Consider the following 17,663-nt stretch of genomic DNA (forward strand, 5'->3'; position numbering starts at 1 on the left):
CCTCCCCCTTACAATCTAATGTGTAGTTGGATAACTCGTTTATGCATTTTTACATCCAAATTTGAGGGTAATATGGCGAACTATCTAAATTATAGTTATAAGTTATAATCGGATGATTAATTTGTGAAAATGAAGGAATATAGCCTTTACTTATATTTTTCTTATTTGCGATACATTAGAACAAGGACAATATTATCATCATTAAAATAAAAACTGGCTCAGAACAACATTTATTTTATGATGAGAAAACATTTTTTTAGTTTTTAAAACATGTAACAGGAAATGTTGAAACAAAGGGACAATAGACTCGAATACCAAGTGAAATGACAGAAGACCAAACCCCTGCTTGTTTCTTAATGAAAAAGTTTGTTGATTTTGGTTTGCGTTAAACAAACCCTATTAATTAAAAACGATGAGGTTTAAGGTTATTAACAACTGATAACTAGTTACTGTTCCACGATGTGACAGCAGAATTTATGACTATTATATATTGTTTTATATGCTCCACATTATTAAAGAAGGATGCATCTAGTTCATCGGCAACCGACAATGTTTTAGGTAGTCTTTTGCTAGTCCTCACAATCATCACGTGAAACCTGTAGGCCTACTTCATCATAGTAATACGTTGCTTGTTACCAGGGAATTAAGTTAAAATAACGTACAATTATTGCTGTAGGGGTAAAACAATGAGTTGCTAAATATTGTTTGAAATCTGATAATCGTAAAGAACCCTTAACCTTTACCACAGGACACACCAGAGCAGTAGAAACACTCAATACTTAATTGATAAAGCAACACGTAAGTGCAGATAATAATGTTTTAGAACCGTTTTTACTGCTTCTCCATCTCAGGCCTTGACAACGTCATTCCTGGTTGGTTGTCTATAGACAGAAGACTGAAGCTGTTGACCAAGCAAACAAACTCCTGTCTGCTTGATTGCTGTTTGCTCCCGTTTGTATTAAATTCCCGAACCCTAACTCTAACCCTAACCCGAACCCTTGAACCAGGAGAACCTGACCCAATTGAACCACCAGATAACGGCCATCAAACACATCCTCCAAGTCCCCCTTACCTCGATGAGGATCCCATTCTGGTTTTAAATGATCAAATATACAAATATATAAACTGACTAGAACTTGGGTACATATGAGATTGAGCCATCCGTAAATATAATAAACCTATTAATTATAATCTCCCATTATTATTATTACTGTTCCTTCTGTCATAGACGGTCAACTCTGGCGTCATGTCAAGTACTCTATACATATATATTTATTTATATATAGTATAAATGTGGTATATAATATAGTAAATATCACATGATGGAGATTATCCAGGATATACTGGAAAGAATACATAGAGAAATATTTTTCAGTTTTGACTGTTGCATTATAAAGACTCCCATTCGAGAAGTAAAACAAGCTAGTGCTACAAATGTGCCAAGGAATGATCTCCTGTATCTTTAAGGAGTAAAGCACGATCCAACGTGTCTACTTCTGTGATTCAAGGTCTCACATGGGGTCTGAACTAAGGGTTTGATACAGAAGAGGTGATTGTGGCGCAGGAGGATGGTGGTAGGGCGGGGAAGCTCGTCTTCAGTCCTCTGTTGGAAGGTCAGAGGTCATCAGGAGCTCTCGTGAGATGAGGTCACCCACTCAACCTGACCTCTCCCCACAACGAGCGTGCCTGTCCTCCGGCCGTCACTGGCCGACGGCGACCCTGGCCCCCCTAACGGACCCGCCGCCACCACCCCCTGCAGGGCCTTGTTCTCCCAGCATCCCTCTGGGGCGGCTGTCTCCGTGGCGATGTGATTGTCGTAGGCGTCGGGCAGCGAGGTGCCAGCCGCCTCGGGGCTCAGGTCTAGGTTGTCCAGGTTGAAGTAGGTTCCGGGCTCCCCGATGCCCAGGCCGAAGGTCTGCAGCATCTCCATCATGGAGGGGGTGGAGCAGTCGACGGGCATCGTCTCCTCCTCGATGAGGCTGAGTGTGGGCAGGATGTCCACCAGCTCCGCCATCTCCATGGGCTCCAGGACCTCGCTGATGCTATGGGGGTGGGCCTGCTCAGTGGAGAAGGGGGGGATAGTGGGAGCCACCAGACTGTCGTACCCCGCCTTGGGCTCCGTCAGTGCCGGCTCCATCAGCCCCTGCTGCAGCAGAGAACCTGCGCTGTCCAGCTCTGTCTGGTCCAGCTGGGCGCTGATGTCGACTGGGTAGCCGCCCTTAGCCACGCCCTCTAGCAGGGTGCTGATGGCCTGCTGTGGGACCAGAAGCCCGGGTGCTGCAGGACCCACCTCAGGGCTGACGAGGACAGGGGGGGCCCCGACCAGACCCCCTGGACACACTAGGAGACATTTAAAGAGTTTAGCCCTCATTGCTCTAACCCTTACATTGTGCTTGACCATAACCTTTAACCTTTTGACCCCAACCCTGTAGCACCAAAACAGACCTCTGACTGAAATCACTCGTTTACTGTCTACTGTTTAGTAATTTAGCAGACGCTTTCAATAGTAACAACATACATTGAGCTCACACATCATTAAGGAGCTGGTAGGGGAATAGGGGGCATCTTGATCTTGTATCTTAGTATTGATGAATGGTTAAAGATCTACCACGATACTTCATCAGCAACATTTTCCTTCTCTGCTCTGTGACTTCCTGTCGATACATAACGTTTTCACACTTTCCCTGTCCACCAGTTGCCACCTGGTGGACAGGTAGGGAAACACATGGCCAGACATGAATATCATTACAGTAAAGAAATATAGTATGGAGGTATGGATATAGCTCCTGCTATATCCATATAAAAATATAGTATGGAGTATGGATATATATAGCAGGCAGCGGTGTATGGGGGGCCGTGTGGATCAAGTTTGACCAGTTGTGTTAGGTTCCCTGCACACACTACGGCAATAGAATCCCCACTTCTGCATTTCGATGTAGGTTTCAAACCAGCCCTTATGTCTGCACGACAATGCTGATTGAGAGGTAGTTTGAGGTCCCGCGGGGGGCGGCATTGCGACTGGTACCTGTGATTCCCGGCATAGTTCTCTGGGGCTGAAGGCGTGGCGGCCAGAAGCAGCGGGCCGTCAGACTCTCTTCTTCCTCCTCAGTGTCTGGGCAGGGGGGGGGGTCTCCGCCCATCACCAGCCCCAGTGGCACCGCGCCCACCCACTGGCGCGACCGCACACACTGCAGGCAGTCCATGATCCACCGGGAGTCCCGCCACACGGCGTCCAGTCGCTATGGCAACGCAGGGTGAGTGGGTCGGGGTGAGATACTGAAGCTTTAATGCCTGTATTCTATTATTTCCTTTAGTAGCTTTTATACAAGGGGACTTACAGTTAGTTCGGGTAGGGGTCAAACAGTACAGAGACAGGTCATTAAGGAATAGGTAGGGGCGAGACAGTACAGAGACAGGTCATTAAGGATCAAGTAGGGGTTAGACAGTACAGAGACAGGTCATTAAGGAACAGGTAGGGGCGAGACAGTACAGAGACAGGTCATTAAGGAGTAGGTAGGGGTTGAACATTTCAGAGATAGGTCATTAAGGAGCAGGTAGGGGTTGAACATTACAGAGACAGGTCATTAAGGAACAGGTAGGGGTTGAACATTACAGAGACAGGTCATTAAGGAAAAGGTAGGGGTTGAACAGTACATATACAGGTCATTAAGAAACAGGTAGGGGTGAGAGTACAGAGACAGGTCATTAGGGAACAAGTGGGTGTTCAACATTACAGAGACAGGTCATTAAGGATCAGGTAGGGGTTAGACAGTACAGAGACAGGTCATTAAGGAACAGGTAGGGGTTAGACAGTACAGAGACATGTCTTGAATGACACACATAAACACACCTGTGAGAGCTGGGAGATGTGTGTGAGGCGTTCCCGGGCGTCCTGGACCTCCTGTGTGTCCAGCGCCTCGCGGAGCGCCTGCTGGGCCAGCTGGGAGTCCAGCTCCAGACGCACCCAGGCCTGGCAGTACTGGGACACGAAGTCCCGCTCATACGTCCAGAAGTGGACTGGAGGAACACACACACGCTATCAGTACTAGCAAGAGTGTGTATATCAGTGTGTGTACCAGTATATCAGTACTAGCATTAGTGTGTATTTCAGTGTGTGTACCAGTATATCAGTACTAGCACTAGTGTGTATTTCAGTGTGTGTACCAGTATATCAGTACTAGCACTAGTGTGTATTTCAGTGTGTGTACCAGTATATCAGTACTAGCACTAGTGTGTATTTCAGTGTGTGTACCAGTATATCAGTACTAGCACTAGTGTGTATATCAGTGTGCGTACTAGTGTATCAGTTCTAGTACAAGCAGTGTGTAAATCAGTGTTGGACCAGCATATCAGAACTAGTAATACCAGTGTGTATATCAGTGTTGGACCAGCTTATCAGTACTAGCAATACCAGTGTGTATATCAGTGTTGGACCAGCACATCAGTACTAGTAATACCAGTGTGTATATCAGTGTGTGTGTTTCCCATCACCTACTGAGTTCGAAGACCTGCAGTGGCAGGGTGAGTCCGGGCTCCTTGGTTCCCAGCAGAGGCCAGTAGGAGGAGCTGAAGTCCTCACTGGGGGGCAGCAGCAGCAGCATAGACAGCTTGTCCCCAAACTCAAGCAGCTCCCGCGTGTACACACCATACTGGTAGGCCTGGCCGCGCGAGAGAGTGTGAGACAGAGAGTGTTTTACATGAATAATAATATGATGTAAAACCTAAACTTGACTCGAACATAGGCTGTGTTCGATTTGGCAGCCTTTTTCCCTCATTCCCTATTCCCAATATAGTGCACTATTGAGTCAAAAAGTATAAGACGATTATGCCCTTGAAATCCATCATGCAATGTGTACGCCAATCAAAGACCCGTATGTGGCGACCATTTCTATTGGATGACATTGAAAACTTCACTGCTGCATCATGGGATATAGTACCAAAATGCGTGTGCACAGTTGTACACTTATTTGAATGGCGCATGGTTGGTAGTAAGCAGTGATGCCAGTAACGCGTTACTTTCCTTGGACCACTTTTTTCAGTAACGAGTAATCTAACGCGTTACTATTTCCAAACCAGTAATCAGATTAAAGTTACTCATCAAAGTCACTGTGCGTTACTATTTTTAATTTTTTTTACCGGATCACCGATTGGCGTTGAGAGTGATGGAGTGGTGTGTGTGTGTGTGTCTGTCTGTCTGTCTGTCTGTCTGTCTGTCTGTCTGTCTGTCTGTCTGTCTGTCTGTCTGTTAGTGTGAGAGTGCGTGTGCGTGTGAAGCGTAAGTCTCCAAAGACTTCAATCTATCAGAGGCGAGGGTCGACCTTGACTCTCCAGAGTCCGCGCAACCAGCGCGCGTGTGTGTGGGTGTGTTTGTGTGTGTGTGTGTGTGCGTGCGTGCGTGCATGCGTGTGTGGAGCTGCGTCCGCTGATCGCCCCGTAAAGCGCGCAGTGATATTTTGTCTACGCATTAAAAGTTGGTGGAAGCGGTTGAAAGCCGTGTGTCAATGTGTGCACCCAGGGCCGTACCACCAAATTCTCGGCCCTGTATACAAAAGGTACTGATGGGCCCCCCGAATTCCCCCTACCAGCCCCCTGAATTGTTGACGGGGGGGGTACTTTTTCAAGGTAACTGTGGCAACACTGGTAGTAAGTACTGCACTACTATATAGAGAACCAGTTTGTACACATTTCAACAATTTCTACACTACAAAATGGTCACATCTTAAATAGTGCAATATATGGGGCAGATGTTAAGACTTATTCGGTGTAGGTGATCATGGGTGTAGTTCCTGTGTTACCCTGTAGAGGGGGATGCTGAGTTTGGTCAGCAGCAGCGTGACGGCGGCTCTCAGGGAGCGAACAAAGTCCACCAGCCCGCTGCTCTCTAATTGGCCCTCATCATCGGCAATCAAATTCTGGACGCTCCCATTGGTTGTGCTGAACACGTGACTCTGAAGCCACGTCCACTCCTCTCTGTCATAGAATCAGAAGAACAAGTTACGGTCAACGGCATATGTGTTCATTTTAGATTTTCAATTCAAATCTCACAATCTAATATTTTATTTGAATATCGTGGAGAGTGTGTGGTTGATGGCTTGTTTAAGCAGCCTCAGGTGGCTTAAGTCAGGTTGATTGTATTCTGGAGCTGGGTGAGGCAGAAATTTGGGTGCACTTGATAATCATTGCACACAGGTTAAACCAGCCATCACCACACACACTTGAGAGAGCTAGACCTAGCTGGAAAGCCATTTAGTATGGCAGGGACGACTGCCAGAAATACAAAATGTTACAAATCTGAGCTGTTGGAGATGTCAGGAACTTCGTAGGGTAATGCACTACCTGAATCAATCCAACTTTATTAATAGGGCTTTTACATCAGAATGCATCATGGGATTTTTTTGTTGGTGATGCTCCCATTTTGTGATGCCTCAACAAAGTTGTAAAACTGTAAAATCATACGTTAATGCAAATATACCATAACCTATTGGTTAATCAAAACTTTTGGTGTTTCCCAGAGATATTTTTTAAGATATCTTTCATATTGTGTTCCTCTCAAGTCCTCTGGCAGACGAGTACTGAGTTCTAAAGGTTCCATCTTAAGGCACCACGTTGAAGCGGACCAGTCACACACTATTTTCTAATAAAAGAAGTTGGACCATTGACGTCATCCGTCCAGGATTTGCATTCTTCAAATCTGACCAATGACATCTGTGGTCTATGAATAGGGTCGCTACGGTGAACCTTGAGACGTGTGCGTTGTGTCGGACCCGGGTGTGGCAGAGCAGGCTGGGCAGCCTCTGGGGAACCAGGACTCTGATCTGGTCCACGGAGCTGCAGAGCTTCAGGATGCCCACGTAGAGACCCGCCTGCGGCCGCTGGAGACTATGTCTGTGGTAGGACAGCTTCTCCTGGGGGGGGGGGGGGATACAGAGATATGGGGAGTGAGGGAGTGAGGGGGGGTGGGAGGGATACAGAGAGATGGGGAGTGAGGGAGGGGTGGGTGGGAGGGATACAGAGAGATGGGGAGTGAGGGAGAGAGAGAGAGATACATACAGAGAAAGGGATGGAGAAAGAGGGGGTAGGGAGAAGGGGAGAGAGAGAGGGAGAAACAGAAAGTGAATGCCCTGAGTATAGGGACTGTAAACATGGGCCCATTGAGTAGGACTTAAGGAGCAGTTAGGCTTAGTGGGCATCATTGCTTTAGGATGCCTACGTGTAGACTAGGGCCTTGGGGATCTCATCTAGAGTCTAACACCCAAACCATGAGACTATCGGGCCCAAAAATATCACTCACACACTCACACTCACACTCTCACTCTCTCACACACCCCTCCCCACCTTGAGCTGCTCTGTCAGTGTGTCGATGGCGGTGGGTTCCGGAAGAAGGGCAGTTCGGCTGCGGTTCTTCTCCAGCCGTGCCAGGGGGACCCAGTGGAGCGGGGGCTCTGGGGGGCTGGGGGACAGGGTAGAGTGGGGTTAGAGTCAAGGTGCGGTGGGGGACAGGTTGGGGTGAGGTTTAAGGTGGTGCGGTGGTCTGGGTGCTCAGCCCTAACCGTGGGGGTGGTAACGGGTTACAGTGATGATGTAATGGTTTCATCATGCAGTGTCTCTAACGTCACGCTTACGCTTGTTCAAAGGACAAAACGATGCAGGTTATACATATGTTTCACCCTACTTTACCAACCTGTGTGAGGGAAGGGGCGTGTATAATTTACACTTAATTGAACACTATTGTATGCCACTCTTGGGCTGAAGAGTTCGGATTCGCCACTGTGTGTGACGGCGGATTGTTCACTTCAAAATGTTATGATGGATCAATTCAACTCCAGCCTACCAGTTGGTACAGTCCATAGATGTTAGTGAGCGGGGAGTTAACATAATAATCCCAAACACCAAAAAAGATGTTGGACTCACCCAAGATGGACGCCGGGAGAGGATTGTTTTTTCGGGCTCACCTTGGGGGGTCCGACATCTCCTTGACGGTCACCAGCAGCACGTTGCCTTGACGATCCTTCAGGGGTTCGTAGTACACCTGACCCAGATCCATAGTACCAAGGGATGACTACACCAGAGGAGGGGAGACAGAGGAGTGAGGAGGACAGGAGGGTTGTGGGAGGGTGGAGAGGAGGAGAAAGAGGAGATAAGGGGAGGAGATAAGGGGAGGAGAGAGGAGAGTGGGGTGGAGAGGAGGGAAGTAGGTACAACAGGGGAGAAAGGGATGGAACTGTGTAAATAAATAGTAATTGATTGAGATTTCGTTCTTAAGATACTTGTGTGAATCCGCCCCCAGGTATAGGTCTCTATGCACCTGTAGCTGGGCGACGGCTCGGAGGATGTTGTTGCGGTTCTGGATGAGGGAGGAGGGGGAGGAGTGGGCGGAGGACAGGGCCGCCTGGAGCCAGGGCACCTGCCTCCAGGCACACGACAGCTGGGGAACACCAACCACACGGTCAGACTCAGCACGTTCACGGGCACAGCTTAAAGCATGGCTACAGTTTAGATCACTTGCACAGCTTAATTTGGTGGATTCATCAAAATTATTCCTGATTCACTTCAGCCTTCAAGGTTTCTCCGATACGTTTAGAGACGTATATGACGTATTTGACATACTTTACGTATTTTTCATATTTGATGTATTTCCTCATTAGATCTAATATGACAACATTCTGATCCAATTTCCTAAAATACTACAAAGTCTACAATGCGTTAAAACTGAAACTTTTGGGGCATATGCAGAATTGAAGACCCCGAACCAAAACATAGGGTGTTTACATCGCATTATGCTAAAGTCAGGAGGGGGATAGAGGCGGGGCTAACCTTAGCGAACCACAGAAAGTGGAGGGGGATAGAGGCGGGGCTAACCTTAGCGAACCACAGAAAGTGGAGGGGGATAACGGCAGGGCTTACCTTAGCGAACCACAGGAAGTCGTGGATGATGGAGGTGGAGCAGCACTGGATCTCCACCAAGGGGAGCTGGTCCTCTGAGGTCACCAGGATGTTTTCCTTGTGGTAGAAGACGGTGGCCAAGTACACGCCCCTGGAAACGCCACACAGGCTACATGTGTTAGCGGGGTAAACAGAGGTAGCACTGTCCACGCCGAACCATACGTTCACTACGTCACTACAGCACGTCTGTCCCATGGATTCACTAACACACATCCACACCGTTTGATGTGTGGACAGTGGACAGTGTCCCTTATCGTTTTACCGTAACTATACCACTATAACCATTTTGTAGTGTACAACATTACCATTCAAGTTACGTTATTTTGTACCCAGAGGTAGATTTAGTTTGCAGTGTAGAGTCATCATCATACACACACATAGGAAAAGACATGGAGGAACATATCAAACATCATCCAACTTAGGACAGTACAACAAAATGGCAAAATTACACAAGTTCTACAGGTCCAGATTGAAATATGAAGCGAACTAAAACAAATAGTAAATCAAAATAATAACTTAGTAAAATGTTTAGGTTGAGTAAAGCAATGAGTCAATAAAAACAGAAATAAGTAATAATAAATAATCTGTGCAAAATTTAGCTATGACTTATTCCTCAGTGTAATGGCTGCAGGGACAAAACAATTTTTGTATCGTTTTGTTCTACGCCTAGGGACAGTGAACCTGCGGCCAGAGGGCAGAAGATGCAACTCGCTGTGCATTGGATGGGAACTGTGATTCAAAATGCTGTAGGTCAGTAGTACTGGGCCACTATAGATGGTAGGTTTGTAGTACCGATGTTGTACTACCATGGAAAGCTAAGTAATATTGATAATGTAGTGGTACTTCTTCAGTACTACCTCTGCAGGAGGCGGACAAACTTGGTGGCGGACTGGAAGAGCTGCTTGATGCCCCGGGACACTGACCGGCGCTTGCTGGGACCCTCTGGCGTAGAACTCTCTGGAGGAGAGAAGACAGCATTACCTAGAAACCGCATCAGCAACACCATCACACGGCTTGTTCAAAGGAGTGCAGCGTGACCTAGCAACCGCATCAGCATCACCTCACGGCTGCTTCCCGAGAATGCGTTCACAACCACCAAACATATATGTATGTATGCATGTATGTATGCATGTATGTATGTATGTATGGACATATGTACGTATGTATGTACGTATGTATGTATGTAGTATGTCTTTGTATATATGTTAATTAGTGCAGTACCTTTGCAGTTATTATTTATACTTATGTAAACTTGTGGATATTTGCGTTGTATACCTGTATACCTATGCCATGAGGATATTTGGGTACTTAAATGTGTGTTTGTATGTGTATAAGCACAGATGCATGTACTGATGTAGTACCTATGCAGTAGCCTCGGTACTGGGGTTCTCTGATCTCCTCCATCACCTTCCTGAGGACCTCCTCCCGAGTCCTGACCTGAGACTTCACACCTACACACTCTGTCCAGCCTACACAAAATTGGAATCTTGTAATCTATTCCAGCAGCAGTATTAATGTGAAATCCATCCAATGTGAGGGCTGCTGTACTGGTTACTTACTGGAGGGGGCAGCACTGACTGGGGTGGAGCACTGCGACGGCCCCCAGCCCTTCACATTGTAGGCACTGACCCTCACAAAGTAATGCACTCCCTGCAGAGAGACTTGGGTTACTCTGTGTTTTTGTGTATTTGTGTGCGTTTATGAGCGTGTGTCGGTGTGTGTGCCCGCAGGCATGTATGCCTTTATATGTGTGTGTGTGTGTGTGTGTGCGTGTGTGTGTGTGTTTGTGGTTACCGTGGTTAGGCCTGTGATGCTGTAAGAGGGGGTCTTGGTGTCAGTCACCTGGACTGAGCCCAGGATGACTTTAAATTCAGGAGAGGGGCTCCACTCCACTGGGGGGGACAGAGATTTGTCAGAGTCTGGTGTCAGAGTAATGTTATATATGTCAGTATCTATCTTTCTGTCTTGTCTATCAGTCCATCCATCCCTCCCCCCTCGTCTCTATATCTAGTGACCAGTCCTCTGGCCTGGCAGTCTGGTATCCATCCCTCTGTCCCTCCATCCATCCCTCCCCCCTCACCTCTGTATCTAGTGACCAGTCCTGTGGCCTGGCAGTCTGGTATCCATCTCTCCCTCCTGCCCTCCCTCCCTCCCTCCCCCCTCACCTCTGTATCTAGTGACCAGTCCTGTGGCCTGGCAGTCTGGCTCTCTGATGCCCACAAAGAGGGAGGAGGAGCTGGTCACCAGGAGCAGCACGTGGCCCGGGGCTGCAGGCAGCTCTGCCGGAACAACAGGTACACACAAATCATCAATACAGCGTATATATATGGTAGTATAGTCAGTCCCTCCAGAAAAACTCGACTAATCGATCGCACAATTCAACGCATAATCAGCCAAAGTCCGCATATTCACGCGGGGGCCGCATTTTTTCAAATATGCCGCACTTTCACCGCATAAATAGCCGATTTTCGCGCAAAATATGCGGGGCTTGCATGATTTCATAATCCCTGCATTTTCGTTGCAAAAAAGTCACCTATATTTTAGCAGAAAGTTGAAAAATGTCGCGTTTACGTCACACAAGAGCCATTTCCCCCGTTGCCATGGGAACGTTATGAAGTGACGTAATTACGCGACGTGAACTTCATCGAAAAGCTGCATTTTTCACAAGTTCCCGCATTTTCTGCAAGTTCCCGCAATTTCATCGCATAAAATTGCATAAATGTGCCGCATATTTCATCGCATTTTTTAAGAAAACGTGCTGCATAATCAAGGATTTTTGGCCGCAACAATCACAAAAAAAGGCCGCATTTTTCTGGAGGGACTGTATAGTGCGATATCGCAGTATGAAGTACAACATAGTAGCATCATATATAGTCCCTTTATGATGTTACCGCCTGCTTCCATCCCTGCTCATGCTACCTCTACATTCTCTGTTTCTATCTCTGCAACCTCTTCATCTCCTTTCTCCTTTACTCTCCTCTCCTCTCTCTCACAAACCGACCACCTGTTGGTTCTGGTTGGAACGCTGAACATTCCTGACATCACCCCCAACCTCCCTGACAGAAGGAACAACAGGAAGTCTGCACTGCGACTCGTAGGGACGGGCGCTAGCGTTCGCTTAACATGATGCTAAACCATGGGAGAGCCTAAATGTCTTTCCCAGATCAGTCATAGCCTTAGGTCTCGTGACCTAGCCGGTAATTATAGGCATAACTCTATTAGTGAACAAATATGGGATGGAAGTTTACCCAGAAGGCTACATAAATAAACAAAAACAATACCAATGGGAGATAAAGATTTCAAGCCCTGGAGGATAGGGGGGAGAGTGTGTGAATGTAATAAATAACATCTGGTGCTCACATACAGCAAATCACTGTTCCAACAGATCATCATTATTAAGAATACACTATATTTACTATTGGGTAGCTTATTGGATCTTCATACACATGTCATGGCAGGGGTTACAGGGCCTCTTGCTCTATGACGCCTAGAGGTAGACTTGGGATCAAACCCAGAACCTTTGGGCCAGGTTAGTCAAACCCCCGGACCGCTAGACGATCCTGCCTACTGAGAGCCCACCTGCACTTTGGAAGTTGTCCCTCATACGACAGTAGAGCTGCTGCCGGAGGCTCCACAGGCACATCTGTCTCTGCACCTCCGCCCGGACCTGGGGCCCCGACCCTGCCCTCCGCTCCAGCTCCTCCCTCCTCTCCTCCACCCGCTGCCCCGCCATGGACACCAGCGTGTCCAACTTCAGGGACCACTCTGTCGGCCGGCACACTGGAGAGAGGAGGAGGAGGAGGGGAGAGGAGGAGGTGTAGGAGAGAGAAGGAGACGAGGTAAAACAAGGTTTGTGTTTAGTTATTGAACACAAGTGGCGTTACGAGGCCCCAGAGCTCACCGTGCTTCGAAACAATCCACTCTTACACCAAAACCTATGCCAGAGGTGTGTGTGTGTGCTCCCATTTATGTGTAGAAGCCCCAGAGAGGAAGCCCAGCTTAAGCGAAACTGGCATCACAGTTTAAGCATCACATAATACAAATGTGTTAAAAGACAAACTCACAGACAGGATTGTGTCGGGCGCCAGCCTTCGCCAGCACCTGGAGAAGAGGGGAGTTGTGGGTAAGAGCTGCCACATCCAGGGGGACCAGGCCTTGTTCGCTCACCCTGTTCACCCCCTTCTCCCTCTCCCTTTCCCAGTCCTTCTCTCTCCTCTCTCCTCCTCCTCCTCGCTCCCACAGGCTCCCCCCGCGACTCCCAACGCCTCCTGCCTTCCCCCCTGCTGCTCCTCCCGCGCTGTTTCTCTCCCGGGAGAGGAGGCTCTGCACGGCCACCGTGTCTTCGTTCTCCACCGCCTCCCACAGACTCTGGTACTGAGGGGGGAGAGAGACAGAGAGGAGGGAGAGAGACAGAGAGAGACAAAGAGGAGGGAGAGAGAGACAGAGAGGAGGGAGAGAGACATAAAGGAGGGAGAGAGACAGAGAGAGATATAGAGGAGGGAGAGAGAGAGAGAGAGGAGGGAGAGAGACATAAAGGAGGGAGAGAGATATAGAGGAGGGAGAGAGAGAGAGAGAAGATAGAGAGAGACATAGAGGAGGGAGAGAGACAGAGAGATATAGCGAGAGGGAGACAGAGAGAGAGACAGGAGATAGAGAGACATAGAGAAGGGGGGAGAGACAGAGAGATATAGCGCGAGGGAGACATAGAGGAGATAGAGAGAGACAGAGAGGAGGGAGAGAGACAGAGAGACATAGCGATAGCGAGACAGAGAGAATGGAGAGAGAGAGGAGATAGAGAGACATAGTCAGAGAGATGGATATGATGAGAAGGGGGTGGAGAGGGACATAGAAAAGCCGAAAGGGGGATAGAGAAATAGAGAGAGAAAGAGAGGTGTGAGAGAGACATATAGAGGAGATAGAGAGAGAGAGGGGGAGAGAGAAGGGGAGAGACAGAGAGAGGGTAGCGATAAAGTAATAATAATACTGAACTCACGATCAAAACTACAGATCAATACACAATGTGATGAAAGTATATGATCATCATCCTCATCACCCTTCTCCTCATCATGCTAATCCTTATCCTAATCATCATTACCCCCTCTTCATCATCATAATTATCATCCTCATCATTATCCCCCTCTTGTGGTGGTGGTGGTGGTGAGGATTGTGGTGGTGAAGGTGGTGGTGTTGGTCGTAATGGTTATGGTGGTGGTGGTGGTGAAGGTGAAGGTGGTGGTGCTGGTGGTGCTAGTGGTGGTGGGGTACATCTTTCTCCTCCTCCTCATCCTCACAGTGAGCGTGGCCTTCCAGAATCTCTTGGTGGCGTCTGCCTCCCCAGGGAGTGGCGGTTCGGCCCTCCTGAGACGCAGCGACACGCTCCTGTAGAACCGCTTGGGTGACACCGGACCCAGGGAACGCTTCTTCTGGGGGGGAGTCGTCGAGGACAGGGACATGACAGGAGGAGCAGGAGAGAGAGGAGAGATGGAGGGAAGGCGAGAAGAAGAGATGAAAGGAGAGGAAGGGGGGGAGGAGAGATGGAGGGAAGGCGAGAAGAAGAGATGAAAGGAGGAGAGGGAGGAGAGAGGAGAGATGGAGGGAAGGCGAGAAGAAGAGATGAAAGGAGGAGAGGGAGGAGAGAGGAGAGATGGAGGGAAGGTGAGAAGAAGAGATGAGGAGGGGCGGAAGGGCGGAGGAGGAGAGAGGAGGGGAGAAGAGGGGATGGATTTGAGGAGTTGGACGGAGGGAGAAGAGGAGAGGAGGAGAGAAGAGAGGTTAGGAGAGGAGGGGAGGAAGATATGAAGGGGGAATGAAGAGTAGGAGGAGATGGATGAAGATAGATCACAGATTCCTATTTCTCCCTCCCTGTGCTGGGAGAAATAGGAAGTGATGGAGAGGAGGAGGGTGAGAGGAGAGGAGAGAGGAGGAAAAGGAGATTAGGAGAAGATGAGGGTGTCAGCAGGAAGCTAGCATCCAACGATGTCAGGAATAAATGATAAACAGAAGAGAAGAAATTAGATGAAAGGAAACAACAAAATACTGTGTGTGTTTGTGTGTGTGCACCAAACAACGACAGTTTGAGAAACAAAAAAACAAACGATTGATTTAGCCTCACCAAATACATCTGTCTGTCTATCTGCCAGCGTGCATGTCGGTCTATGTATGTGTCTGTTTGTCGCCCAGCCTGTCTACCACCCTGTCTGTCTTTCTGTCTGATCAAAGACATCCCGCCCTGCAATAGAACTTTGGGCTAAACGGGCTGCTGTCATCGCCAGCGTATTAGTACTGGGGGCGCCACCAGCCCGGCGCCGTGCGGTTTGTTTATTTGGTGTCAGCGGTGGAAAGTGCTGAGTGGGGCGCGCGGAGCGGCAGGTAGCATGGAGGCAGCAGCAACACACGAGTTGCACTGGTCATAATACATAATAATACTAATACTAATACTAATACTAATAATAATAATAATAATAATAATAATATAATAATAATAATAATAATAATAATAATAATAATAATAATAATAATAAGAAGAAGAAGAATACGTTTAATACAGTATTATGTTGGCTGACGTATCCCCATGGCCTAATATCTTATATCTACAGTGTTACATACTTCGACATAGACTATAGGCATAGGTCTACTATTAATAACCATAACTTATATCTACAGTGTTACATACTTCGACATAGACTATAGGCATAGGCCTACTATTAATAACCATAACAACATATACCAAGAAATCCATCAACGGTAACAAAACAAAGTTGATCAGCTATAGGTTATCCAAAATACCTACATAAAATAGCGACAGTGATCAGCTATGTGTATCGATTAGCCAATAACTTATCACCAATAGGCCTAATCAATAAGCCTCTTCACGTAGGTTTCCGTGACGTCACCTATCAATATATGAACAATTCCCGGCCCCAGCTCTGACTGTGATGTCCTGCTGAAGTTTTGTGAAATTAATGAAGGTGTGCATAAGCTTATTAGGCTTATTATGTGCACAATACAACAGTTGTTACGAATGCAGTCAATTTCAATTTCAAAACAAACTTTTTGAACTCATATTCCATATTTCTAGAGTTACTAAACATGCAACACAAAATATCGCCCTAAAGGCCCGAATGTTTATATTACAATCAGTATATTTACTATAGACCTGTACATGGATATATGTTTGCTTTAGGGCACATTCAAAATTATATCCCAAATAAACGTTGCTCGATTATTAAAGAGTGAAATAATTAACCACACTGTTCTTCCAATAGCGTTCAAGCAGCGTTCAAAACCCAATTCCAATAGGGTTCAGCGGACACATTCACAAGCATTGTCCCACAGTCCATTCAATATCTCATGTGAATCATGCAACCCTGTACTCGCCTACCAAGTTTGTGGCTCTTGTCTTTTACTCCCAACGGTAGTGCCGTCACGTCTCGCGCGGTGATCATAACGTCAAAAATTAATAATTATCATCCGGTAATTAATTTGCTTCTGATGAAAAATAGATTTTATTCCAATCCCCGTCACGCAAAACTTCGCCGGGGCACGCAACTAAAGAAAGAACCGCTTCAGTGTGTGGCCACTGCACCGCCCCCACCGTCCTCGTCGCTCCCAACCTGCACCGCCCTCCTCCGCCACGCTGGGTGCTAAATCTCAAATTCAAACATAGCAGAAAGACAGTCATTCCAAATAGTTATATGTATATAATATCATGTCACCACGGAAAGAGGCACTGTTTTGAAGACCATTTGTCGTCATGACAACCTTTTGGTTAACAGCGTTAATGGTCCCAGCGTAATTGGCTACGCGTGCACGTTGTTGCCTTCGCCATCATATCTACAACACATAGGCATAATCATATACATCAGATTAGGACGTTTACTGTTTAAACTAATGTAAGAAATACATCTCACACACACGTTGTGTGTGTGTGTGTGTGTGTGTGTGTGTGTGTGTGTGTGTGTGTGTGTGTGTGTGTGTGTGTGTGTGTGTGTGTGTGTGTGATTACGTGCGTGTGTGTCGCTCCTACGTGCTGGCAGGCCTACGTGTCTATATACATCTATGGTTTATACACAGACAGGAAGTGGTCTTGTTGTGTGTTGCGCGAGCGGTCCTTCGTGGAAATAAAAAAGTTTCCATCTGACTTCTGATGTGACTCAGTGTTCACTTGTCTCTCCGCCTTATTGGCCTCTGGGGAGTTCTGGTCCAAACAAGGGAGGAAACTCATAACAGCGACCCCTTTTACCATATCATCTCGGTGCATTTGTAAATATTACAAATGCACACCGAATTAAAACGAAGACCATCACCTCGCTTACATGAAACCAAAGATGCCACGAAACTGCACGGGTTGCACGCGCTGTCACAAAACCCCGCGGAATTCAATCTTTTTCACAGCTTCAGAGTTAATCAGTGAAATTATCAGACCTTTGAAATGTAGTTAATTTACATTTTCGATAGGTTATTCGAGATATGATACTTGTAACTTGCTTTTGGGGACAAAACGGGTACATTTTGAGTCAGTTGAACTTGCTAGGCGGCCTCAAATAGCTATAAAGTTAGCTTGACTGCCAAAGTGAAAGCTGCTAACCTTACGGTAGTAACGTTACGTGTGATTTTAAAGTGTCAGTTGCTCCTTTAGAATTGCGTTTAATTGTTCTGATTTTCAAGTGATAGCTGCTGCTTAAGTATTGAATAAAAGTTTATGGTTTTTAAAGTAAACC

The 17,663-nt window shown here is 47.1% G+C and overlaps 1 protein-coding gene across 2 annotated transcripts; it reads right to left on the reverse strand.

Annotated features, from left to right (window-relative positions):
* Positions 1 to 224: 224 nt before the first annotated feature.
* LOC307083149 (ankyrin repeat and fibronectin type-III domain-containing protein 1) lies at positions 225 to 16,468 on the reverse strand. 2 transcript variants are annotated; one of them, XM_079746956.1, is made up of 19 exons: positions 16,325 to 16,468; positions 14,235 to 14,810; positions 13,008 to 13,317; positions 12,523 to 12,723; positions 11,109 to 11,222; positions 10,738 to 10,835; positions 10,503 to 10,593; positions 10,305 to 10,412; positions 9,801 to 9,900; positions 8,905 to 9,034; positions 8,306 to 8,425; positions 7,953 to 8,059; positions 7,336 to 7,450; positions 6,739 to 6,905; positions 5,796 to 5,970; positions 4,496 to 4,658; positions 3,851 to 4,017; positions 3,026 to 3,239; positions 225 to 2,340 (listed from the first exon to the last, which is right to left on the reverse strand). In XM_079746956.1, the coding sequence occupies exons 2-19, from the start codon at positions 14,394 to 14,396 to the stop codon at positions 1,625 to 1,627; spliced, it is 3,258 nt and encodes a 1,085-aa protein (XP_079603082.1). In that variant the 5' UTR covers positions 14,397 to 14,810; positions 16,325 to 16,468; the 3' UTR covers positions 225 to 1,624. The 2 variants fall into 2 exon arrangements, with proteins under 2 accessions (XP_079603082.1, XP_079603081.1); XM_079746955.1 differs by having other exon boundaries at positions 14,235 to 14,906.
* Positions 16,469 to 17,663: the final 1,195 nt, after the last annotated feature.

Source organism: Pollachius pollachius (genome assembly GCF_949987615.1).
Source record: "Pollachius pollachius genome assembly, chromosome: 11".
NCBI classification, from domain to species: Eukaryota; Metazoa; Chordata; class Actinopteri; order Gadiformes; family Gadidae; genus Pollachius; species Pollachius pollachius.